Consider the following 26,337-nt stretch of genomic DNA (forward strand, 5'->3'; position numbering starts at 1 on the left):
ACAACATTTCATAGAAATTTTCTTCTTTGAGAAAAATGTTGTCTTTCGAAAATGTTTCCAGGAGAACATTTTTTAGGAAATTCTTCCCAAGTACTAAATTTTCTCTAAAGACGGATATTAAAGAAATTTTCCCTGTGGGCAAAATATCTAAGAAAATTTTCCAAAAAAAAATGTTCGAAGAATTTTTCCCAAATTTCTAAGAAAATTTTTTTGAGAACAACATTTCATAGAAATTTTCTTCTTTGAGAAAAATGTTGTCTTTCGAAAAATTTTGTTTTGAAATTTTCCCTTTAGAGGAAATTTCTTAGAAATTTTGTCTTAAGAGAAAATTTCTTAGAAATTCTGTGTTTAGAGAAAATTTTTTTTTGAAATTTCGTGTTTACGGAAAATTTTTTAGAAATTTTGTGTTTAGAGAAAATTTCTTAGAAATTTTTTGTTTAGAGAAATTTTTTTTTTGAAATTTTGTGTTTAGGGAAAATTTCCTGAAAATTGTTTTTTTAAAGAAAATTTCTTTGAAATTTTTTCTTTAGAGACAATTTTTTAGAATTTATTCTTTTGAGTAAATTTTTTAAAAATTTATTTTCTAGAGAAAATTTTTCAGAAATTTTTTCTTTAGAGAAAATTTTTTAGAAATTTTTTCTTAGAGAAAATTTTTTAGAAATTTTTTCTTTAGAGAACATTTTTTAAAAATTTTTTAGAAATTTTTTCTTAAGAGAAAATTTTTTAGAAATTTTTTCGTTAGAGAAAATTTTTTAAAATTTGTCTTTGGTGAAAATTTCTTAGAAATTTTGTCTTTAAAGAAAATTTCTTTTAAATTTTGTCCTTAGAGAAGTGTTTGTACCTAGGCAAAATTTTGTAAAAATGTCTTCTTGCTTAAAATTTTTTTTTGAGAATTTTTTTTTTTAGAAATTTGGGTTTTCATGGAAAATTTTGTAGAAAAAAATTGTTTTTAGTGAAAGAATCTTAAAAAATGGAGTCATTTACGCTTTTAATAAGGCCCTGTGCTTAACACTCTCCAACCCCCTAAAAATTGCCACTGGCATTTGTTTGGCCAGAAGTATTTCTGTATGTTTGACGGGAGCGAAGCAAACACAAGGCAACAAACATCTTGTGCTGCTTGCTGGTGAGGCTGTTGCTGATGGTGAGGCTGATGCTACTGGTGTTACGTTCCAACCAATATAATGGCCATCATTAACATATGCCCTCGAAAAATGAAACAGAGAAACGGGATGAGTATCAAAACCAAAGCACCCAATGAAGCTGCAACGGTCCAAGAGCATACATACAAAAATATCAAAAAAAAAATCGAAACCCAAAGTAAACCCGTCAATGTTTTTTTTTGTTTTTTTTTTGGATATTTTCAATTTAATTTGGTGGCCCATTGGCAACGATGACCATCACATTGATGATGAAGATAATAAGGAAACGAATGTGTTGGGGTTTGGAGTTGCTTTTTTTTGTTGGGTTTCGATTCTTCAAATATTTCATTTAATGTTGCTATCGCAGGCCTTTTAGATATCCAATGTGTGATTTGTGTTTTTATTTGACTTTCAGCCTGCTGTCTGTCCAAATACCAAAACGGTAGCTACCTTCAAACTACAGTTTCAGTTTTCATTTTAAGATGATGAGGCCTGATGCCCCATCTCAAATGCAATCATTTCTCTTTTGCTATCTAGTCAGCCGTCAATGGTCAATGATTGGGATTTACACTTTGTGGGGCAGGCCAAAATTTAATCATTGTTACTCATCAGCCTCAAGCATTGGCTGGCCACAAAGGCCTGCCTCACTGGAACATGAACATCTGGGTTCCCCGCACAAGAAGAGGCCATCTCCAAAATGGCCTCTTCTTGTGCTATTTAGATTTATTTTCTTGTTAATATATAATTTCATTTTTGTTATTCTTTAATTTAAATTCCTTTGATTAGATTTTAGTTTTTCTTTTTTCTTTTCCAAAGAGGGACTGTGCCCAATGAACCTTTTGATAAACCCTTTCATGTTAGTCCTTTTTTTTGCCACATATCATTGTTGTCAATTCCATGGAATTGGTGAAGTGTTTTCCTGGTATAGTTGCTGCTGTTGTTGATTCGGATCTACTGTAATAGTTGAAAATATTGAAGATAGACCTTTGGTCAAACTGTTGTTAAATATTTCGTTTTTTTTTCTACGTTGTTTTTAATGGCATTTTATTGCTTGGAATTGCTATGCCATGGGAAAGAAACTGCCAAGAATGGTGCACATATTTTATAGAGATATTTGTTGACAGTGGAAAAAAAACTAATAGAAATAAAAAATAATAATTTAATACAAGTTTAAACATCCTAAATAAATATTAAATGCTATTTGAAAGAAAATATAAAAATGCAAAAAGCAACAAACAGATAGCAAAAGGCTTGCCGGATAGCAATCAACCACTCCCCTTAATCGAAAATGTATCTGGTGTCATGCCCCAGCTAGTTTTTTAAACTCGTGGAGTTTGGTCCGCCTCCCTTCGGTCCGGCCTCCTTCGGTGCTGCCTCCTTCGGTCCGGCCTCCTTCGGTGCGGCCTCCTTCGGTCCGGCCTCCTTCGGTGCGGCCTCCTTCGGTCCGGCCTCCTTCGGTCCGGCCTCCTTCGGTCCGGCCTCCTTCGGTCCGCCTCCCTTCGGTCCGCCTCTTCGGTCCGCCTCCCTTCGGTCCGCCTCTTCGGTCCGACCCTCTTCGGACTTCCCACTTATGGGAACCCAAAAACACAAAATTGGTATAAAACTTTGGGGTTAGATAACCCGGGGGGACGCCCCTCCCCAAAATCCACTCAAACGGACATATTTACCAATTGGGGGAATATGGGTATCAAATGAAAGGTGTTTAGGAGTTCCCACTTATGGGAACTGGGATAAATTGGGATAAAACTTTGGGGTTAGATAACCCGGGGGGGACGTCCCTCCCCAAAATCCACTCAAACGGACATGTTTACCAATTGGGGGAATATGGGTATCAAATGAAAGGTGTTTAGGAGTTCCCACTTATGGGAACACAAAATTGGTATAAAACTTTGGGGTTAGATAACCCGGGGGGGACGCTCCTCCCCAAAATCCACTCAAACGGACATGTTTACCAATTAGGGGAATATGGGTGTCAAATGAAAGGTGTTTAGGAGTAGAGTGGGAATTTGATATAAAAATCTGGCGTCAAGTGTCCGAGGCCCGGTTCACCCCCCAAAAACAGCCCAAAATTAGATATTTACCGATTGGGGCAATATGGGTGTCAAATGAAAGGTATTTAGGAAAGGTATTTTACCCCAAATGAAAGGTATTTTACCCCAGTTGTAGGAGAGCCCGCCTCACTCCCTAAACAACGAAAAATTACATGCAATCGGCAGATTGCTTACTAATATGGGTATCAAACGAAAGTTAATTGGAAGAAGAGTACGAATCTGATACAAAATTTAGCCTAGGGTATCTTGAAACCCGACCCACCGCCCAAACACCCTTTAAACGGATATATTTACCGATTACACACCATGGTACATAACCTGATATAGCTGCCATACAAACCGATCTGGGATCTTGACTTCTTGAGCCTCTAGAGTTCGCCATTTTCTTCAGATGTTTTTTTTCCTATCAACCCACATGCAGGGGATGTCCCCCATGAATGCAGTGCATTACGTTGGCGAAGGGAAATTGGGAGTTGGGAATTAGGGGGGGAAAGGATATAGTGTTTATTGACATTTGTCTTAAATCTCTGAATGGGAAAAACAACGGAAGATAAGCATACACCAAAAACGCCACCCAAAACCAAAAGAGGACTGATAGGCATAATATGGCTATCAAATGAATGGTGATGGAGACTAGAAAATTAATATCGTATTGAATTTTGGATTGAAGTACCTACCCAGCGGGCCGCCCCAACCCCAAAACTCCTCTACGAAGATATATTCGACGTCCATGTCAATATGTGACTCAAAAGAAAAGTATTTTCTCTAAAGACAAAATTTCTAAGAAATTTTTCAAATTTCCTAAGAAATTTTTCAAATTTCCTAAGAAATTTTTCTAAATTCCTAAGAAATTTTTCAAAATTCCTAAGAAATTTTTCAAAATTCCTAAAAAATTTTTCAAAATTTCTAAGACATTTTTTTTTTTAGCAAAAAATGCTCCACAATATTTTCTCTAACAACATCCCCACTGTCTTTCATCTTTATCTTCTTCTTCCCCTCCTTTGTAATAGGATATTTTCCTTTAATCTGTTTCTGCAAATATTTAAATAAACAAAAATTTTGCAAACACCACCAAGAAGCCTTCAAAAGCCCATACATTATGGTACCTAAAATTCATATATCCCAATCTTATATGTATGACCATTATGGCATTCTACAGCTTATGGGACACATTTCAACTTCAACTATAACCCCAAGCACAGACGACAACGACAGCAACCAAAGAGATGACAGTTAAAGATTTCTAAAAATCCCTTTAACCAAGACATGGCCCGTCTATCTGAGAAAAACATTCAAGAGATTTTCTCCATTTATTTGACACTTTACGACCGACTCACACCATACCACCACTGTTGCACAACCGCTCACGACAAGGCCATGGGGTCGGTCAGAGGGGGTCAATGTTTATGTTACTACCCTGTCGGCTAAGTACCCTTAAAGGGGATATGTAAAATAAGTATCCCTTAGATATGCAAATTAATGGACAGAACATACAAACACATGCAAACAAGTATTATGGGCAAATAGTAAGTTTCTCAAATGTAAGAGCAAATAGCATACTTTTGAATAGGTGTAATTCTGCAAAACTCACAATCACACACACACACACGCACACACACCTCTAGCTTCATATGTGAAAACTTGGTTAGAGGGATGCCCGAGGTTTGGTTGCTTGCCAACATCATATCAAGTATACCAGCATACAAGATTCAACAAACAAACACTTAAATTAGTCCCCTGTCAAGTTTCGCTTGGATTTGGCATTCAGCTTTTATTAGAAAATTGTCAGTTGAATTAAAAAATCATCAGCAGCAGCAGCAGCAACAACAACAAAAAATTGATTATATTTGCATACTAAACACCACAGAGGTAGTACAACCAACATGTCCTGGACATGTTAAACAAACCAAGAGAGCGTGCGAGAGAGAGAGAGAGAGAGAGAAAGAGTGTGTGTATGTATGTGTGTAAATAAAAACTTCTATACAATTTAAATGGATTTTTAAAATTCTCTTTCAAGTTAAAGGTAAAAAACACCAAGAAAAAAACACTAAAACCCCTCATTTGATGTTTCCTTGCTTTTACAGAACTCTGAAGATGACCTGCCCATTTGTGCTCCCAATGCTGTATGCTCGAAAATTGATTTGTACGAGACACCCTGGATTGAGCGCCAATGCCGTTGTCCCGCCGTCAATCGAGCCCCCGAGATAGTCATACACCATCATCATAAGGATGCGGCAGCAGCACATGCGAATCATAATTCTGAAAAATATCACACCTACTATGAACATTCCAAACTTATGCATCAACATTTGCTGGTGGATGCCAGCTTTGTGGGCAATAAAAAATATGATAATTTGCACTTGAAGAAATTAATGCATAAATTAGGTGCCGTCTATGAGGATGATCTGAATCTGCCCCACGATTATGTTATGCACGAGGAGACCAATTCCGCTTTGGCAGATGCTGAGGATAATACGCCCCTCTTTTATTCGCAAGAAATTAATGATAATGAATTTCCTCCCCATATGGCCATGAAACGGCAGCATTTGTATACCAATTCACCGCATATGAGACATTCGGGTCACATGGGTGGTGGTGGTGGTGGTGGTGGTCATGGGGAGAAAATATCCTATATTGGAGGCTGTCCCAGTGGCTTGGGGGTGGAGGATGGTCACACCATAGCCGACAAAACAAGGCACTACAAAATGTGCCAGCCTGTACACAGGCTGCCGGTTTGTAGGTAAGTTTTTGTAGACAAAGAGAGAAGGGCAAGAGATTTGGGGGGGGGGGGGGGGGGGGTTGTTTTACTTTTCATTAGCAACAGATTTATTTCCTTTTTCCTCTATATAATCTTAGGCATTTCCGTGATTACACCTGGACATTAACAACTTCGGCTGAGGCAAATACCACCGAACAAATTGTTCATTGTCGTTGTCCCAAGAACTCGGTAACTTATTTGACAAAGCGAGAACCCTCCGATGATGGCAATGGTGGCTATAAATATTTGTTTGCGTGTTCCCCTCTAACGGTAAGTTTTGCCAAAATTTTGTCATCACAAAAAAAAACCAAAGTGCATTATGTATGAGAATGAAAACAGCATCACCACATTCAGTTTCTAGTGAAAACAAAGTTTAGCTCATATTTAGTTTAAATAAGAGGCTGTAAGGTTAGGTAAGGTTGAAAAGAGAATGTGGATACTAAAACGCCCTATGCCACCATAGACATATAGTACACCTTCCCGCCCTATAGGGGAGAAAAGTTTTTTTTTGCATATAGAGAAAGCATATACCCACCACCATCCTTCGGTGGTAATGTCATTCCGTTTGCAACACATCGAAATATCCATTTCCGACCCTATAAAGTTGATATATATTCTTGATCAGCGTAAAAATCTAAGATGATCTAGCCATGTCCGTCCGTCTTTCTATTGAAATCACGCTACAGTCTTGAAAAATAGAGATATTGAGCTGAAACTTTGCACAGATTCCTTTTTTGTCCATAGGCAGGTAAAGATCGAAGATGGGCTTTATGGGACTATATCTTGATATAGCCCCCATATAGACCGATCCGCCGATTTAGGGTCTTAGGCCCATAAAAGCCACATTTATTATCCGACTTTGGTGAAATTTGAGACAGTGAGTTGTGTTAGGCCATTCGACATCCTTCTTCAATTTGGCCCAGATCGGTCTAGATTTGAATATTGCTGCCATATAGACCGATCTTTCGATTTAGGGTCTTATGCCCATAAAAGCCACATTTATGGTACGATGTCGCCGAAATTTGGAACAGTGAGATGTGTTAGGCCCTTCGACATCCTTCTTCAATTTGGCTTGGATCGGTCCATATTTGAATATAGCTGCCATATAGACCGATATCTCGATTTAAGGTTTTGGGCCCATAAAAGCCACATTTATGGTCCGATGTCGCCGAAATTTGGAACAATGAGTTGTGTTAGGCCCCTTGATATCCTTCTTCAATGTGGCCCAGATCGGTCCAGATTTGGATATAGCTGTCATATAGACCGATCTCTCCATTTAAGGTTTTGGGCCTATAAAAGGCGCATTTATTGTCCGATGTCGCCGAAATTTGTGGCTGGGTGTTGTGATAGGCCCTTCGACATCCCTCTTCAATTTGGCTCAGATCGGTCCAGATTTGGATAAAGCTGCCATATAGACCGATCTCACGATTTAGGGTCTTAGCCCCATAAAAGCCACATTTATGGTCCGATGTCGTCGAAATTTGGGACAGTGAGTTGTGTTTGCCCCTTCGACATCCTTTTTCAATTTAGCCCAGATCGGTCCGGATTTGGATATAGCTGCCATATAGACCGATCTCTAGATTTAAGACTTTGGGCCCATAAAAGGCGCATTTATTATCCGATGTTGCCGAAATTTGGGACAGTGAGTAATGTTAAGCCCCTCGACATATTTCTGCAATATGGCACAGATCGGTCCGGATTTTGATATAGCTGCCATAAAGACCGATCCGCCGATTTAGGGTCTTTCGCCCATAAAAGCCACTTTTATTATACGATTTTGCTGAAATTTAGGACAGTGGGTTGTGTTAGACCCTTCGACATCCTTGTTCAATTTGGCCCAGATCGGTCCAGATTTGAATATAGCTGCCATATAGGCCGATCTATCTATTTGCGGTTTTGGGTCCATAAAAGGCGCATTTATTGTGCGATGACGCCGAAATTTGGAACAGTGAGTTGTGTTTGCCCCTTCGACATCCTTTTTCAATTTAGCCCAGATCGGTCCAGATTTGAATATAGCTGCCATATAGGCCGATCTATCTATTTGCGGTTTTGCGCCCATTAAAGGCGTATTTATTATGCGATGGCGCCGATATTTGGGACAGTGAGTTGTGTTAGGATCTTCGATATCCATCTTCAATTTGGCCCAGATCGTTTCAGATTTGAATATAGCTGCCATATAGACCGATCTCACGATTTAGGGTCTTAGGCCCATAAAAGCCACATTTATGGTCCGATGTCACCAAAATTTGGGACAGTGAGTTAAGTTAAGCCCCTCGACATCTTTCTTCAATTTGGCCCAGATCGGTCCAGATTTGAATATAGCTACCATATAGACCGATCTCTTGGTTTAAGGTTTTGGGCCCATAAACGGCGCATTTATGGTCCGATGTCGCCGAAATTTGGGACAGTGAGTTAAGTTAAGCCCATCGACATCTTTCTTCAATTTGGCCCAGATCGGTCCAGATTTGAATATAGCTGCCATATAGAACGATCTCTTGGTTTAAGGTTTTGGGCCCATAAAAGACGCATTTATGGTCCGATGTCGCCGAAATTTGAGACAGTGAGATGTGTTAGGCCCTTCGACATCCTTCTTCAATTTGGCTCTGATCGCTGCCATATAGACCGATCTCTCGATTTAATGTTTTGGGGCCATAAAAGGCGCATTTATAATCCGATTTCACTGAAATTTGACACAGTGACTTATGTTAGGCTTTTCGACATCCGTGTCGTATATGGTTCAGTTTGGTTTATTTTTAGATATAGCTACCATAAGGTAAGCATTGTTCTCCAGATTTTGACGAAAGGTGGTTTACGTATTATATACCCGAGGTGGTGGGTCTCCAAAGTTTGGCCTGGCCGAACCTGACGCCTTTTTACTTGTTTAATTTTCCAAAATATTTTTTGTTCTCAAACTGTTTTGCTTTTGCAAACTGCTAAGCTTTTTTTCTGCTTCTTTTTTATCTCATTTCAATTGCCATAAAATATCCTTAAGCCAAATATTTTGACAACTTATTAAGAGAAGTGCTTGTTTTTCTTTTGTCTTGCAGCGTCTACGATGCCAACGCAAACAACCGTGCAAATTATTCACAGTGAGAAAACGCCAAGAGTTCATAGATGAGGTCAACATCAATGCACTGTGTCAGTGTCCCAAGGGTCATCACTGTCCCAGCCATCATACGCAATCGGGTGTTATAGCCGGTGAGACATTTCTGGAGGATAATATCCAAACCTACTCTGGCTATTGTATGGTCAATGACTAATGAGTTGGGGAGGAAGAGGAGGAGGAGAAGAAGCAGGAGGCTGAGGCAGTTAGCAGTGGGAGTAGCATTCGCAGTTTTTTTGTTGTTATATAGAGTAACGCGCGCATGAGGATGATTTTTTCAGAGAAAATCGCTACATTGTTGTCATAGACATTATTTAAGTTATAGGGATTTATTTTATTAATTATTTTATTTTTTTTTTTATTTTTTTTTAATTTTGTTCTAAGTTATACAAACAACCCAAAAGTGGACAATACGGACAATGGACCGGACATGGACTACTAGGGCTACACAAAGAAAAACAAAAACGAAATATGAAATGAAACAATTTTGAACAGGTTCAAAATATTGTTTAAGTTAATTATAATGCTAAAGGAAAAGAAAACAAAATAACATAAATGCTAACATTATTTCTATAACTTATTATTATTAAAAATAGGATTTTTTTTACGACTGAGCCATTAGAGTCTCAATCCTAAAGAAATACGAAGTAAATACAGCCAATACAGATGAACTAAGCAAAGAACCTAAAGAAGCAGCAACGACACATTCAAACTATGAGAAAACCAAAATTTCTTTAAGTGTAAGTTTTGTAAATTTAAGTTCGACATATATTATATATAAATAAATCTATACCAACATACAACAAAAGAAAAAAACATGAAAACAAAAACAAAAACAAACTACAACAACAAAACTTAGTAGAAGTCTAATTTTAAATCTAATTAAACAACTATTGCACAAAACTAAAATTTTTAAAGGTAAAAATACACATATACACACACACACATACCACAACAACAAATATTTATTATCCTTGTACATATAATTATATATACATATATATATGAGTAAATATAACAAATAATATAAACTAACGAAACAAGTAGAAGAGAAAACAAAAAAAACCAACAACCATGTATAGAAACCTATTTGTAATTGTAACACTAAAACAAACAAACAAACAAGCAAACAAATATGAAAAACGAAATCTTCCCCTTTAAACTTTAAAAACTCCACGAGTGCCAAAATAAAAACACACACACACACACATATACATAAAAATCTATCCAAAATTAAATGATCTTTTATTTAGAGCTAGAAGCAGAGAGAAAATAAGTAAGTATAAAAATCGAACTGGGCCGGACCGAATCTTGGCAATTCACCACCATGGATTCTGCTAAAGATTTCAGCAAAATAAATTACGTTGTAGAGCATAATGGTATTCTACCTACCAAACTTCTGTCAAACCAGCTAACAAGGATGATCGAGAGACAGGTTTACATGGGAGCTGTATCAGATTATAGACCGATTTAGACCGCACTTGGCACAGATGTTGAAAGCCATAAAATGCAAAAAATGCAAAATTTCAGCCAAATCAGACGAAAATTGCGGCTTCCAGGGGCTCAAGAAGTCAAATCGGGAGATCGGTTTATATGGGAGCTATATCAGGTTATAGAGCGATTTGGGCCGTACTTGACACAGTTGTTGGAAGTCATAAAATAACATCACATGCAAAATTTCAGCCAAATTGGACTAAAATTGCGGCTTGTAAGGACTAAAGAAGTCAAATCGGGAGATCGGTTTATATGGGAGCTATATCAGGTTATAGAGCGATTTGGGCCGTACTTAACACGGTTGTTGGAAGTCATAAAAGAACGTCACGTGCAAAATTTCAGCCAAATTAGACAAAAATTGCGGCTTCCAGGGGCTCAAGAAGTCAAATTAGGAGATCGGTTTATATGGGAGCTATATCAGGTTATAGACCGATTTGCACCGTACTTGGTACAGTTGGTGAAAGTCATAAAAGAACATCACGTGCAAAATGTCAGCCAAATCGGACGAAAATTGCGGTTTCCATGGGCTCAAAAAGTCAAATCGGGAGATCGGTTTATATGGGAGCTATATCAAGTTATAGACCGATTTGGACCGTACCTGCCACAGTTGTTGGAAGTCACAAAAGAACACTACATGCTCAATTTCAGCCAAATCGAACGAAAATTAAGGCTTCCAGGGGCTCAAGAAGTCAAATCGGGAGATTGGTTTATATGGGAGCTATATCAGGCTATAGACCGATTTGGACCGTATTTGGTACAGTTGGTGAAAGTCACAAAAGAACACTACATGCTCAATTTCAGCCAAATCGAACGAAAATTGAGGCTTCCAGGGGCTCAAGAAGTCATATCGTGAGATCGGTTTATATGGGAGCTATATCAGGTTATAGACCGATTTAGGCCGTACTTAACACAGTTGTTAAAGGTCATAAAAGAATACCACGTGTACAATTTCAGCCAGATTAGACAAAAATTGCGGTTTCCATGGGCTCAAGAAGTCATATCGGGAGATCGGTTTATATGGGAGCTATATCAGGTCTTCAACAGAGCAAAAGCCACAAGAGCACCACATTATTGGGACATCTATATAGCTAAGCTAAGAAAATATAAGGGCGAGCTGCTGAAAAAGGCTCAGAACAAATCCTGGGTAGAATTCTGCAGCTACTTGGAGAACACATCGGAGGCCTCTAGGCTAAGGAGGATTTCTCAGCTCGAGCTTATATTTTCTTAGCTCAGCCTTATAGATGTCCCAATCGTGCGGTGCTCTAGTAGATTTCGCTCAGTTGAAGACCTGATATAGCTCCCACATAAACCGATCTCACGATATGACTTCTTGAGCCCCTGGAAGCCGCAATTTTTTCTGATTTAGCTGAAATTTTGCATGTGATGTTCTTTTATAACTTCCAACAACTGTGCTTAGTACGGTCCGAATCGGTCTTTAACCTGATATAGCTCCCATGTAAACGTATCTCCCGATATGACTTCTTGAGCCCGTGGAAGCCGCAATTTTTGTCTGATTTGGCTGAAATTTTGCACGTGATGTTCTTTCATGACTTCTAACAACTGTGCCAAGTACGGTCTAAATCGGTCTATAACCATACATAGTTCCCATATAGAACGATCTCACGGTATGACTTCTTGAGCCCCTGGACTTCCAACAACTACACCAAGTACGATCCAAATCGGTCTATAACCTGACATAGCTCCCATATAAACCGATCCAGCATTAGTATGTGGATAATCATCGCTGAAATTTTTGTTGATGTTCACGCCGGGATTTGAACCCAGGCGTTCGGCGTCAAAGGCGAACAAGCTAACCTCTGCGGCACGTCGGCCTTATTAAGATATCTTTATAAGTTTTTTTTTTAGAATTTCAATAGCCAATGACTTGTTTAAAAAAATTATATCGTGTAAGGAGCACATGCATTATCATTACAGCCTAAAAGCATGCTATAGTATGATGTATTTAGATATATTCTGATCACTAACTTCGGTTTGTGTCTACGCTGACCGTAAAATTATAACGTAATTTAATACGATCACATTGCTGTTTCTTGCTATAAATATGATATAGTGTACACCAATTGCGTCTTTTGAATGCCAGATGTCACTAGTAAAAAATGGAACCCAATGTTCAGTTATATTTGAGTTACATATAGTGGCAAACAGGTGTCGTTGGTCAACATGGAACCAATCCATTTTTGCGTTTTTCCTAAAAGTTATATATATAATATGTAATTTTTCATTAGAAAGCCCTTAAATATATATACATATTTAGCGATTAAATTAATCCGCACATACGCTGGGCAATTTTTTAAGAGTTATAGGAAAGTTTTTCAAAAAAATAAACACAAAAAATTTAAAAAATTCATTGATGAAATGTGCCGCATATTGACGACGCTTGTTAAACAACGGGCACCCAATCTAACCTAACATTTATGAAATGACTCTGAGAGCCGACTAATTGTTCTGAAACTTATAAATCATGCTGCAGAGACTCCTCTTTTCCAAAAACCAAAACTACATCAGATACCCATAACACTTAAATTTTATTAATCTATTTGCGAATTGAGTAGTCAGAGGTTTATATTTTCCCATTGAAATATCAACGATATATTTTGTCATTTTTTTCCCCAACCACCATAGGATGGGGGTATACTTATCTAGTCATTCAGAATACTTATCTAGTCATTCACCTCGATATATTCGTCTAAGACCCCATAAAGTTTATATATTCTTGATAGTCTCGACGTTCTGAGACGATCTAGCCATGTTCGTCCATCCGTCAGTCGAAATCACGATAGCGGTCGAAGGCGTAAAGCTAGCCGCTTGAAATTTTGCACAGATACTAAGTATTGATGTAGGTGGTTGGAGATTGCAAATTGGCCATATCGGTACCGATTTGGTTATAGCTCCCAAATAAACCGATCTCCCGATTTGACTTCTTGATCCCTTACAAGCTGCAGTTTTTATCCGATTTGGCTGAAATTTCGCAAGGGGTGTTCTTTTAAAACTTCCAACAACTGTGCCAAGTACGGTTCGAATCGGTCGATAACCTGATATAGCTCCCATATAAACCGATCTCCCGATTTGAGTTCTTGAGTCTCTAGAAAGGGCAAATTTCATCCGATTTGGCTGAAATTTTGCATGTAGTAAACTGTTATGATTCCCGACAACTGTACTCAGTGAGGTCTAAATCGGTCTATAACCTGACATAGCTCCCATATAAACCGATCTCCCGATTTGATATCATAAGCCCTTTTAAGCCGCAGTTTTTATCCGATTTGGCTGAAATTTCGCACGTGGTGTTCTGTTATGCCTTCCAACAACTGTGCCTAGTACTGTCCGAATCGGTCTATAACCTGATATAGCTCCCATATAAACCGATCTCCCGATTTGACTTCTTGATCTTTTACAGGCCGCAATTTTTGTCCGATTCGGCTGAAATTTTGCATGAAGTGTTCTGTTATGACTTCCAACAACCGGGCCTAGTACGGCCCAAATCGGTCTATAACCTGATATAGCTCCCATATAAACCGATCTCCCGATTTGACTTCTTGAGCCCCTGGAAGCCGCATTTTTCGTCTGATTTGGCTGAAATTTTGCACGTGATGTTCTTTTATGAATTTTAACAACTGTGTTAAATACGGCCAAAATCGGTCTATAACCTGATATAGCTCCCATATAAACCGATATCCCGATATGACTTCTTGAGCCCCTGGAAGCCGAAATTTTTGTCCGATTCGACTGAAATTTTGCACGAAATGTTTTGTTATGACTTCTAACAACTGTGCCAAGTACGGTCCAAATCGGTCTATAACATGATATATCTCCTATATAAACCGATCTCCCGATTTGACTTCTTGAGCCCTTACAAGCCGCAATTTTTGTCCGATTTGGCTGAAATTTCGCATGTGGTGTTCTGTTATGCCTTCCAACAACTGTGCCTAGTACGGTCCGAATCGGCTTATAACCTGATATAGCTCCCATATAAACCCATCTCCCGATTTGACTTCTTGAGCCCTTACAAGCCGCAATTTTTGTCCGATTTGGCTGAAATTTAACATGCGGTGTTCTGTTATGACTTTCAACAACTGTGCAAAGTACGGTCCAAATCGGTCTATAATTTGATATAGCTTCCATATAAACCCATCTCCCGATTTGACTTCTTGAGCCCTTACAAGCCGTAATTTTTGTCCGATTTGGCGGAAATTGAGCATGTTGTGTTCTGTTATGACTTTCAACAACAAATTTATTTTTCAAAATTAACCATTTTAACTGCATTTCATTTAACGCTTACACAATAAGGAGCAAAAACGATGCACCTTTTCTTGCAAATGAGGCCCAGAAGCATTCAAAAGTTCATGTGGAATAACTCACGCTTGGACTTTCCTTCACGATAACACAAATAATAATGTAGACAAAGCAAATGATAAACGATTTAACAAAATGCTTATGTAGGCATCTCAATGCACTCAAAATATCAACATTTTATCTACAACACAATGTGGCATTCAATGGGTCAAATGTACATACTTTTCGCTTCACCACCTCTTTTGTGTTGAGTTCAAGAGGAAATGTGCCACATCATCACCGTGTGGCACTGCATCACATTGTGATACGATAAATCTATTGAGAGCATAACATCCGAATGCACGCATGCGCTTTTATTGTTCACCGGCCCCGCATAGGGTTGACGGCTGCATGTCTCACATTGGAGGAGATTTAAGTGCCGGTTTTTTTTCTTTATGGAAATTACATGACAAGCCTATAAAAGTATTACTGAACATTGAAATGATTCTGCTGTCTTCTATACAAAAGCCAAGTGTAATTCAGGTGTATTTGGTTCAATGGACAATTCCATGTCATCTTCTTATTTGTATTCGATTTTGTTGGGTCATCACCATAGATGTCACTGTACTGCGTTTTGGACTTTCAAGTTTTGCTTGAAAGGTTTAATGAAAAAAAAAACACAGTGTAATGTTATTACGAAATATTTTCTATTGTGGTTACACAATAAGAAGACATTGAAAACAAAATGGAAAGTATTTCTTTGAAGGGAAATTTTGGGGAACCTACACACACACATTGCATGGACAGGAATCAGTAGGGGAGATGTTGAAAAAAATGCATAAATGCGATTGGGAACATCAATGGTATAAAAACCGATTTAAGGGCCGAAACATTTTCAAGTCATTCGATGACATTGGTTATAAGAAGTGATACAGTTTAAAATATGTTTACTATATTTAACATATTTACCTTTTTGTTTGTCATTTTGTACAAATATGAATAGAATTGATGGCCTTACCTGAAAGAAAAATAAATTGAGTTTGAGTAACAAATTTTTTAGTTAGACATTTTTTTAACATTATAAATATAAAAATAAAAATATTGAAAGACAATTTTTAAAGAATTTTTTTAAAAATTTAGTTCAGCTTAAGTCAGCAATCATCATGGCGAATCGGCTGGCCAACATTCCTCTCCCAAAAGAAACAAGTAAAAAGGTATTAAGTTCGGCCGGGCCGAACTTCAGATACCCACCACCTCGGGTATATATGTAGTTAACCACATTTAGTCACTATTCGGTGAAAAATGCATAATTTATGCCCCCATTGAAGCTTTATCGAAATATGGTCCGATTTGGACCAAATTCGACACGGATATTGAGTGGTCTAATACGTACAAGTCATTGTTCAATTCTGTAGAGCAAAATCTTTGTCTTTTTGGTAGCCATATCCAAATATAGACCGATCTGAACAATACACAACACGGATGTCGAAGAGCCTAACATAAGTCGATGTGTCAAATTTTAGCGAAATCAGAATATAAATGTGCTTTTTATGGGGCCAAGACCTTTAATCGAGAGATCGGCCTATATGGCAGATATATACAAATCTGGACCGATCTGGGCCAAATTGAAGAAGTATATCGATGGGCTCAACACAACTCGCTGTCCCAAATTTCAGCGAAATCGGATTATAAATGTGCCTTTTAATGCGGCCAAGACCTTAAATAGAGAGATCTGTCTATATGGCAGCCACATGCAAATCTGAATCGATTTGGGCCAAATTAAAAAGGGCTGTCGAAGGGCCTAACACAACTCACTGTCTCGAATTTCGGCGAAATCGGACTATAAATGCGCATTTTATGGGCCTAAGACCTTAAATCGAGAGATCGGTCTATATCCAAATCTGAACCGATCTGTGCCATATTGCAGAAAGATGTCGAGTGGCCTAAAACTACTCACTGTTCCAAATTTCGGCGAAATCGGACAATAAATGCGACCTTTATGGGCCCAAAACTTTATATCGAGAGATCGGTCTATATGGCAGCTATATCCAAATCTGGACTGATCTGTACCAAATTGCAGAAAGTTGTCAAAGAGCCCAACGCAACTCACTGTCCCAATTTTCGGCGAAATCGGATAATAAATGCGCCTTTTATGGGCCCAAGACCTTAAATCAAGAGATCGGTCTATATGGCAGCTATATCCAAATCGAGACTGATCTGTACCAAATTGCAGAAAGTTGGCAAAGAGCCCAACGCAACTCACTGTCCCAATTTTCGGCGATATCGGACAATAAATGCGCCTTTTATGGGCCAAAACCCTTAAATCGAGAGATCGGTCTATATGGCAGCTATATCCAAATCTGGACCGATCTGGGCCAAATGGAAGAAAGTTGTCAAACAGCCTAACGCAACTCACTGTCCCAAATTTCGGCGACATCGGACAATAAATGAGCCTTTTATGGACCCAAAACCTTAAATCGAGAGATCGGTCTATATGGCAGCTATATCCAAATCTGGACTGATCTGAGTAAAATTGAAGAAGGATCTCGAAGATCCTTTCACAACTTATTGTCCCAAATATCGGCTACATTGGACAATAAATGCACATTTTATTGGCCCAAAACCTTAAATAGAGAGATCGGTCTATATGGCAGCTATATCCAAATCTGGACTGATCTGTACCATATTGCAGAAAAACTCCAAAAAGCCTAACGCAACTCACTGTCCACAATTTCGGCGAAATCGGACAATAAGTGCGACTTTTGTGGGTCCAAAACCTTAAATCGAGAGATCGGTCTATATGGCAGCTATATCCAAATCTGAAGCGATCTGACCCAAATTGAAGAGGGCTGTCGAAAGCCCTAACGCAACTCACTGTCCCAAATTTCGGCGAAATCGAACAATAAATGCGACTTTTATGGGCCCAAAACCTTATATCAAAGGATCGGTCTATATGACAGCTATACCCAAATCTGTACCGATCTGGACCAACTTTAAGGGGGCTGTCGAAGGACCTAACACAACTCACTGTCCTAAATTTCAGCGAAATCGGACACTATATGCACCTTTTAGGGGCCCAAAACTTTAAATCGAGCTATCGGTCTATATGACAGCTTTTTCCAAATCTGAACCGATCTAAGTGATCTGAACCAAATTGAAGAACGATGTAGAAGGGCCTATCATAACTCACTGTCCCAAATTTCGGCGAAATCGGATAATAAATGTGGCTTTTATGGACCTAAGACCCCAAATCAGCGGATCGGTCTATATGGGGGCTATATCAAGATAAGAGTCCGATATGGCCCATCTTCGAACTTAACCTGCTTATGGACAAAAAAAAAAAAAGGAATCTGCGCAAAGTTTCAGCTCAATATGTCTATTTTAAAGACTGTAGCGTGATTTCAACATACAGACGGACATGACTAGATCGTCTTAGATTTTAACGCTGAAAAGGGATATTTCGACGTGTTGCAAACGGAATGACAACATGAATAAACCCCCATCCTTTGGTGGTGGTGAGACCACAATACTATTGTGGTCTCAAAGGAAGAATGTGTCTACTCTTATGTTCTTAAGAGATTGACCGCATCTCCCGCATATTGACTCGATGCAACCGCTGGTATTAAGAGTAATTCAAACCAATATTCTTCGCGATGCCACCGTAGCGCAGAGGTTCGCATGTCCGCCTATGACGCTGCACACCTGGCTTCGAATCCTGGCGAGACCATTAGAAAAACATTTTCAGCGGTGGTTTTTCCGTCCTAAAACTGGCAAAATTTGTGAGGAACTATGCCATGTAAAACTTCTCTCCAAAGAGATGTCGCTCTCTGGCATGCCGTTCGGACTAGGCTTTAAAAAGGAGGCCCCTTATCATTGATAAACTCTACTTCAATCGGAAAACATTTACTAATGTGTGATAAGTTTGCCCCTGCTCGGTTCCTGGGCAAATTTTTGCTCTATTCTCAAATTCCCTTAAACGATGTAAGAATTACTTTACTCTTTATTTTGTCCGGAGTCGGAGTCGATATAGTTTTTCTCGAGTCCGACTCCAAGACTCTGCAACCCTACATTTGACTATTTGCGCTTGGGGTTATCGCAATATATTCATTCTTCATTAGTAGTAACATCAGGAAACAAGAATGACTTCTGAGATTAAATTTCCAAGCTTTTGGCTGAATGCCTTTAAACATAGGGAAGCGGGTTGTTGTGTGAATCCCAAGCAAGTTGCGTTTGAAACAAGTCTCCTGAAGAATTGAATGAAGCAAACCAATGCTGACAATTTTATTGAGTTGCTTGTAGTTCGTAAGCTTCTACCAATGAGGGATAACTTTCACAAACCAATTTTTTTAATGAATGAAGATTATCAGACTACAAATCGAAATTCCCAATAAAAAAAAACTTCAACAACATTTATCATGTTTTCTATAAAACATGTTGCATCTACAAAGAAACCAATATTTAGAAAAAAACAATTTTATTATGTTTCATGTTTAACTTAAGCCTACCATTACTCATCCCACACCGATACACCATAACAGTGTGCCCTTTCCCAAGCCACATATTTAGTATGAAACTGCAGCACATCCGAATGCTGTTTGCCTTTCATAAAATCTTCCATTTTCTTAACAGCTCTCACCTGCCTATCGACTTCATTCATTTGCACCAGACTGCGAAAGGATTCCGATAATGCCAGGAGCTCTGCATCATTGGTGTTGGTAAACTCTCGCACTATGCCAGGAGCCAAGATCATGAGTACATCATTGATGCCACAATTGTTGGTGAATTTTTTGATTCTTGCCTGGAACTGTTGCAACATGCCCTCCAGTTTGAGATACTTTTTTCTCGTTTCAGAATTCTTTCCATGCAGATAATGAAGAATTTTCTGCACCTCTTCAGTTATGGCGGGAGATCGATAATCGTAAGTCAATTTGGTGTTTTGAACAAAATATTTTACAATATCATCAACGGTTTTGGGATCTTCAGTTAAGGGTGGATCCAAAGCCACTGGTTGGCCGAGAGTAAACTAAACTTTTGAATAAGGAGTACGTATGAGGAATTTTTTTCATTTTGTTAAATTCTCCATTTTACCTTAATGATGATGCCAAATGTAAAAACAATTGTAAATACTCGCATTTGAGTTGTTGGGTATTTTTTCAATTCCATCTCTAGTTGGATTATTTTATGAAGGCTGCTAAAATCCCACTACCATGTGAAGCGCACATTCCAACGTTTTATGCCTCGCATTAGACATTCAGACATTAGATTGTGTGACGCCACTGAATTGAGACAAATCATAATCTAATTTGCCTTTCCATGTTTAATCTCTTGACATACAAACAAAAATTGATTATATACAGCAGCAACATTCATTCATTCATTCATCATTTGTTCATGGTATACAACAGCAATATGTCATGACTATCAGACATATTGCTGTTTACCCAGAATGGAAACATCTACTGGTTAGATCTCTCTCACTGTTGGCTTCATCATGTAAATATGAATACCCCCAAATCATCTGGTCAGTGCTCCTCCATATGCCAGATGTTATTAAAAGTCTATTTACAACAATGCCAAATTATAAATATATGCCAATCATATGCTAGGCTGACCTTCAATATAGACTTTTGGCAAACCTTTATGCCAATATTGATAAGAGTTATCACTTTTATTTCAAAATCTGTAGGTATATGTGAGTGGGATTGGAATTAATTGTTATCAGCAGCTATTCAGACAAAAGTGATGAACGTTAACTACGAAATGGATTGTTGAAATGGAAGAGGAAAGTAAATATATGAATGGAAAATTAAGTTGGTTTTTAAATAAATCTTCGAAATGAAGGAACAATTGAACAGGAGAAAAGTTGTGATAGATCAAATTAGGTATGGACCTTAAGGAAGCTCCCCCAATTGAATAGATAACGTTTATTTTGAATTCACTACAAATACAAATTTTGCCCATGAACATTCAACCAAGGAACAGGGGCAAACTTCTCACATATCAATGAGTGCAGTCCGATTCAAGTTTTTTAGGCGAACGGCGTGCCGCAATGCGACACCTCTTTGGAGAGAAGTTTTACATGGCATAGTACCTCACAAATGTTGCCAGCAATAGGAGGCGAAAACCACCGCATTTTGAATTCACTATATGTTTCAGAATTCTTCTTTGAACCTTTGAGTTTAGCGGTTTTTTATTATCTTTACAACAGTGCTTTACTTCGTTATGGGTAGAGATGGGCGGTGGGTAAATACCCAAAAGGTATTTATCCGTTAAATTGGACAATACCCGGGTATTTACCCATTTATACTCAAAAGCTGGGTATTTATAATTTTGCAGCTATCTTGAGTATAAAACAATTTTTCAAAAAATGTTTGATGATCTCGTGTTCTTTCTATATAAACCTGGTCATCTGATCTCATTAAATTGAATTTTTGTTCCATATAGCAGCTGTATAGACCGATCGGTCTTGAGGCAATAAATGGGTAATTTTTCCCCCGATTTCGATGAAATTTGGCACAGTGAGTTCTGGTAGACCCCTATTAATTTCTGTGAAGTGCGGTTCGGATCGGACTATATTTGGATATAGCTGCCCTTAGACCGACCATCCGATCTCCCGATATAAGGTATTGAGGCCATAAAAGATTCATTTATAACCCGAATTCGATGAAATTTGGCACAGTTAACCCCTGACCATATCTGCCAAATGTGGTACAGATCGGACCATATTTCGATAAATGGCTGTCATACATACCCATATATAGCTGACATATAGACCGATCTCTCGATTAAAAGCTTTGGGCCCATAAAAGGCGCACTTATTGTCCGATGCTGCCGAAATTTGGGACAGTGAGTTGTGTTAAACTCCTCGACATACTTCTGCAATATGGCACAGATCGGTCCGGATTTGGATATAGCTGCCATAAAGACCGATCGGCCGATTTAGGGTCTTAAGCCCATAAAAGCCACATTCATTATCCGATTTTGCCAAAATTTGGGACAGTGAGTTCTGTTGGGCCCTTCGATATCCTTTTTCAATTTGGCCCAGATCAGTCCAGATTTGGATATGGCTGCCATATAGACCGATCTCTCGATTTAAGGCCTTGGGCCCATAAAAGGTGCAATTATTGTCCAATATTGCCGAAATTTGGGACAGTGAGTTGTGTTATTCCCTTCGACATCCTTCTTCAATTTGGCCCAGATCGGTCTAGATTTGGATATAGCTGCCATATAGACCGATCCGCCAATTTAGGGTCTTAGGCCCATAAAAGCCACATTTATTATCCGATTTTGTTGAAATTTGGGACAGTGAGTTGTGTGGGACCTTTCGACATCGTTATTCAATTTGGCCCAGATCGGTCCAGATTTGGATATAGCTGCCATATAGACCGATCTCTCAATTTAAGGTTATGGGACCATAAAAAGCGTATTTATTGTACGATTTCTCCGAAATTCGGGACAGTGATTTGTGTTAAGCCCCTGGACATACTCTGCAATATGGGATAGATCGGTCCGGATTTGGATATAGCTGCCATATAGACCGATCCGCCATAAAAGCCACTTTTATTATACGATTTTGCTGAAATTTAGGACAGTGGGTTGTGTTAGGCCCTTCGACATCCTTGTTCAATTTAGCCCAAATCGGTCCAGATTTGGATATAGCTGCCATATAGACCGATCTCTCGATTTAAGGTTATGGGGCCACAAAAGGCGTATTTATTGTACGATTTCTACGAAATTTGGGACAGTGAGTTGTGTTAAGCCCCTAGACATACTTCTGCAATATGGCACAGATCGGTCCGGATTTGGATATAGCTGCCATATAGACCGATCTCTCGATTTAAGACTTTGGGCCCATAAAAGGCGCATTTATTATCCGATGTTGCCGAAATTTGGGACAGTGAGTAATGTTAAGCCCCTCGACATATTTCTGCAATATCGCACAGATCGGTCCGGATTTTGATATAGCTGCCATAAAAACCGATCCGCCGATTTAGGGTCTTTCGCCCATAAAAGCCACTATTATTATACGATTTTGCTGAAATTTGGGACAGTGAGTTGTGTTATTCCCTTCGACATCCTTCTTCAATTTGGCCCAGATCGGTCCAGATTTGGATATAGCTGCCATATAGACCAATCTCTCGATTTAAGGTTATGGGGCCATAAAAGGCGTATTTATTGTACGATTTCGCCGAAATTTGGGACAGTGAGTTGTGATAGGCTTTACGAAAATTTTTTGCAACTTGGCCCAAATCGGTCCAGATTTGGATATATATCGATATATCGATTTAAAGTCTTGCCCCCATAAATGGGCATATTTATAAACCGATTTTGTTAGGCTTTTCGACATCCGTGTCTTATATGGTTCAGATCGGTTCATTTTTAGATATAGCTACTAAAAAGACCAATAGTTTGTTATACACAATTGAACAATGACTTGTACTTATTATTTGGATCAAATCGGAACAAATTTCGATACAGCTGCTATGAGGCATAAGGCATTTTTTACAGGATGTTCACGAAAAGTATTTTACTTATATACCGGAGGTGGTGTGTATCCAAAGTTCGGCCCGACCGAACTTTACGGCTTTTAACTTGTTCATCCTATTTCGATGAAATTTGGCACAGAGAATTCCGGTACCCCTCTAAACCCTTTTGTTAAATATCGACCAGATCGGACCATATTTGGAAATAGCTGTCATATAGACCGATCTCCCGAAATAGAGTATTGAGCCCATAAAACGAGCATTTTTCATTCGATTTTGATGAAATTTGAAACAATGTGTTTTGGCATCCCTCTAAACCTTTTTGTTGCCAGATTGGGCCATATAGGGAATGTTGACCAGATACCCTACACAATATTCTATACAATCTTATATATAAAAATCAATTTGTGTTTGTTTGTAGGTTTGTTTGTTTGTGTGTTCTTTATAGACTCAGACGCGGCTGAATCGATTTTCTTGAAATTTTCACAAATGGTGCATAATGATCCCATGGTGAAAATAGGGTACTACTTTTTGATATCTGAAGGAGGGCGGATCCTCCCCCTTACCCTAATTTTCAGAAACGCCAGATCTCAGAGATGCATCGTGCGATTTAAGCGAAATTTTGTGAGCTCTCTTATAGTAACCTATAAACAAAAATGGGAGGGGCGCCCCACCCCCAAAACCTACCAAATATATATATAGCGAGGGAGGGAGAGCCCGAAAAACACATGGATCCGCTGTACGACTTGGTGGAATCTACCCATATATCGTGGAATCAAACCAAGGCAATGTGATTAAATCAAAAATAAGATTAAAATCAGTTATGATTTTTGAAAAAGAGTTCAGAGTCTTCATTAGATTTTTTTAATTTACAGAATCAGCTAAATGGCTTTGTTGTTTCATCGATTTAAAACTCTGTATCTTAATATTTCCTCGGATTGTACTTTCTTCATTTACAAAATTGATAGTTGGAATCCAACAGAAGATTGGGGTTTTTTTTTCCAAAATTCCACTTCACTTTATGCAGGCAGTTTATGAGTATTCAACAAAATTGAAAATTGGTATGATTTGGCGAAATGAGCCAAAAATATTCCTCTCAGGTTCGCAAATCAGGATCGAGGACTTAAGATTTCATCCGTTGTTTGTTATTATTTAGCATAAAGGTCGTAACGCATAAAGTTCGTAAACCCATTCGAACTACTTGTCTTTTCCAAAAACTCACATCGAAACATACAACCCGTTATGATTAGGGAAAAACTTCCAACCTAGTGTAAAGCACTGTAGATTGTATCGAAGGTGCTGTCTCTAAAAGTAGTGACTAATCTAAGGAAATACGCATTAAAATTTTGCAGAAAACATGAATTCCGCCATTTCGCTCACGCATCCATCATAGCTCGATTTGATTGTTTTGAGAATCCCCCAACTAAAAAGATGCTCTCGCAATGCCTTTAACACAGCAGCGTCTTAAATGAATCAACGTTCAAGGCCATCTCCTCAAGTTTATTAAATTAATCAAAGCAGAAAAACAAATAAAAAATGCTACAATACACGATGCAGGCGATGTATAATTAAAAGAAAACTTGTGGACTTCAAAATTGAAAACAAAATCTAGACTAGAACAGTGTACGTTTGTCATTGCGCCCAGCCATAGATACGTCTCAAAATAGGAAAAGAAAAAGATTTGGAAAAAAATGAAAATGTGGACAATCATTTTAATCGCCGTAATAATGGGGCAGCAGGTGTGTTACAACAACGAATTTCCATTGACATTTCCTCAAATAAAATAAGATTTCCTTAAATTACTCAGACCACAGCTGCTTCAGTGTCAATGCTAACACCAGCCACCACCGATGAACTGGTCGACTATGTTCTGACAAATAAATTCTATTATTTCGATAACCGAGCTCAGCCCATGGAAGATGAGTTGGACGAAATGCTGGAACAAATCAAATTGGCCAAGAACAAAGTCTCCGATGGCGATAGTAAAAAATTACAAATCTATACAAGAGCCCAAGATTTCACCGAAAAATACATGGATCTATTCAAGCGTCACAAATTCCAATGCGGTGTACGCAATGTATTCCAGTTTATGTCGCCCGTCATTTCTCGTGTCATTTTGGCCACCAACAATGAGGATGTGGCCATACACTGGTACAATCATTTCAAAATGTTTGTCGATCAGCTGGAAGCCTATGAGAAGAGTGCTGAGGCAACACATGATGTCATACGTAAATTTACCCGTGACAATCGTAGCCTACAGTTGGAATATGATGAAAAGTACACCCGTAAGGCAAATCAAAAGTGTAATTTGGGTATTTTTATGAATGAAATACATTAGTGAGTGTGTTTTTAGGATAGAAAAAACTGGCAAACTGTGAAGTTGGCTGATAGAGAGACTTTGTGAAGTTGAATATTTATACAAAAAAAAAAAGAATAAAGTTGAATATTTAAAAAAAAAAACACAAGTAAGGATGGGCTATAGTCGGGTGAAGCTGACCTTTTGATACCCTACACCACATTGCATATGCAGGCTGAGAAGTCGTCGAATTAAAAATTTGCTTAAATTTAAATTTCGATCAAAATCCGTACATACTCCAGGAGCCATAGAGTAAATCGTGGTGCAAATTTTGAGAAGATCGATTGATAAAAGGGTTAGCAAAGGCCTTAAAAGTGAAAATCGGGAGATACATATATTTGGGAGCTATATCTAAATCTGAACCGATTTATATTAAATTCATTAGCAATACCGGGAGTCATAAGGGAATCCTTTTTGCCAATTTTCGTGAGAATCGGTTAACAAATGACCAAATTATTACAATACTAGTTGAAATCGGACGAACATATATAAGGGAGCTATATCTAAATCTGATCCGATTTCCATGAAATACACCAATTATTTGGAGAGTTATAAGAGAACCCCTCGTGCAAAATTTCGTGAGAATTGGTTTACAACTGACGATATAATTTCAATTTTAGTCCAAATCGGATGAACATATATATGGGAGCTATAACTAAATCT

At 38.3% G+C, this 26,337-nt stretch overlaps 4 protein-coding genes across 8 annotated transcripts in view; 2 read left to right on the top strand and 2 right to left on the bottom strand.

The window, feature by feature from the left end:
- The window catches only part of LOC106091329 (protein giant-lens), a 92,376-nt gene extending 82,087 nt beyond the window's left edge, over positions 1-10,289 (top strand). For all 5 annotated transcript variants that reach the window (XM_059360516.1, XM_059360519.1, XM_059360517.1 and 2 more), the window contains exons 3-5: positions 5,275-5,930; positions 6,047-6,218; positions 8,996-10,289. In XM_059360516.1, the coding sequence (XP_059216499.1) occupies positions 5,275-5,930; positions 6,047-6,218; positions 8,996-9,208 (1,041 nt within the window). In that variant the 3' untranslated portion in view covers positions 9,209-10,289. The remainder of the gene's footprint in view (positions 1-5,274; positions 5,931-6,046; positions 6,219-8,995) is intronic.
- The window catches only part of LOC106084671 (elongation factor-like GTPase 1), a 605,724-nt gene that overhangs the window by 167,834 nt on the left and 411,553 nt on the right, over positions 1-26,337 (bottom strand). The gene's annotated exons all lie outside the window — the stretch shown is intronic.
- Positions 19,304-20,055, bottom strand: LOC106091328 (uncharacterized). Its single transcript, XM_013257812.2, has 2 exons — positions 19,924-20,055; positions 19,304-19,858 (listed from the first exon to the last, which is right to left on the bottom strand). The coding sequence occupies exons 1-2, from the start codon at positions 19,996-19,998 to the stop codon at positions 19,343-19,345; spliced, it is 591 nt and encodes a 196-aa protein (XP_013113266.2). The 5' UTR covers positions 19,999-20,055; the 3' UTR covers positions 19,304-19,342.
- On the top strand, positions 24,918-25,771 carry LOC106091325 (uncharacterized). The gene is made up of 2 exons (XM_013257810.2): positions 24,918-25,057; positions 25,126-25,771. Exons 1-2 carry the CDS (start codon positions 25,010-25,012, stop codon positions 25,654-25,656), a joined length of 579 nt encoding a protein of 192 aa, XP_013113264.2. The 5' UTR covers positions 24,918-25,009; the 3' UTR covers positions 25,657-25,771.

The sequence above is a fragment of the Stomoxys calcitrans genome, chromosome 1, assembly GCF_963082655.1.
Source record: "Stomoxys calcitrans chromosome 1, idStoCalc2.1, whole genome shotgun sequence".
Lineage (NCBI taxonomy): Eukaryota > Metazoa > Arthropoda > Insecta > Diptera > Muscidae > Stomoxys > Stomoxys calcitrans.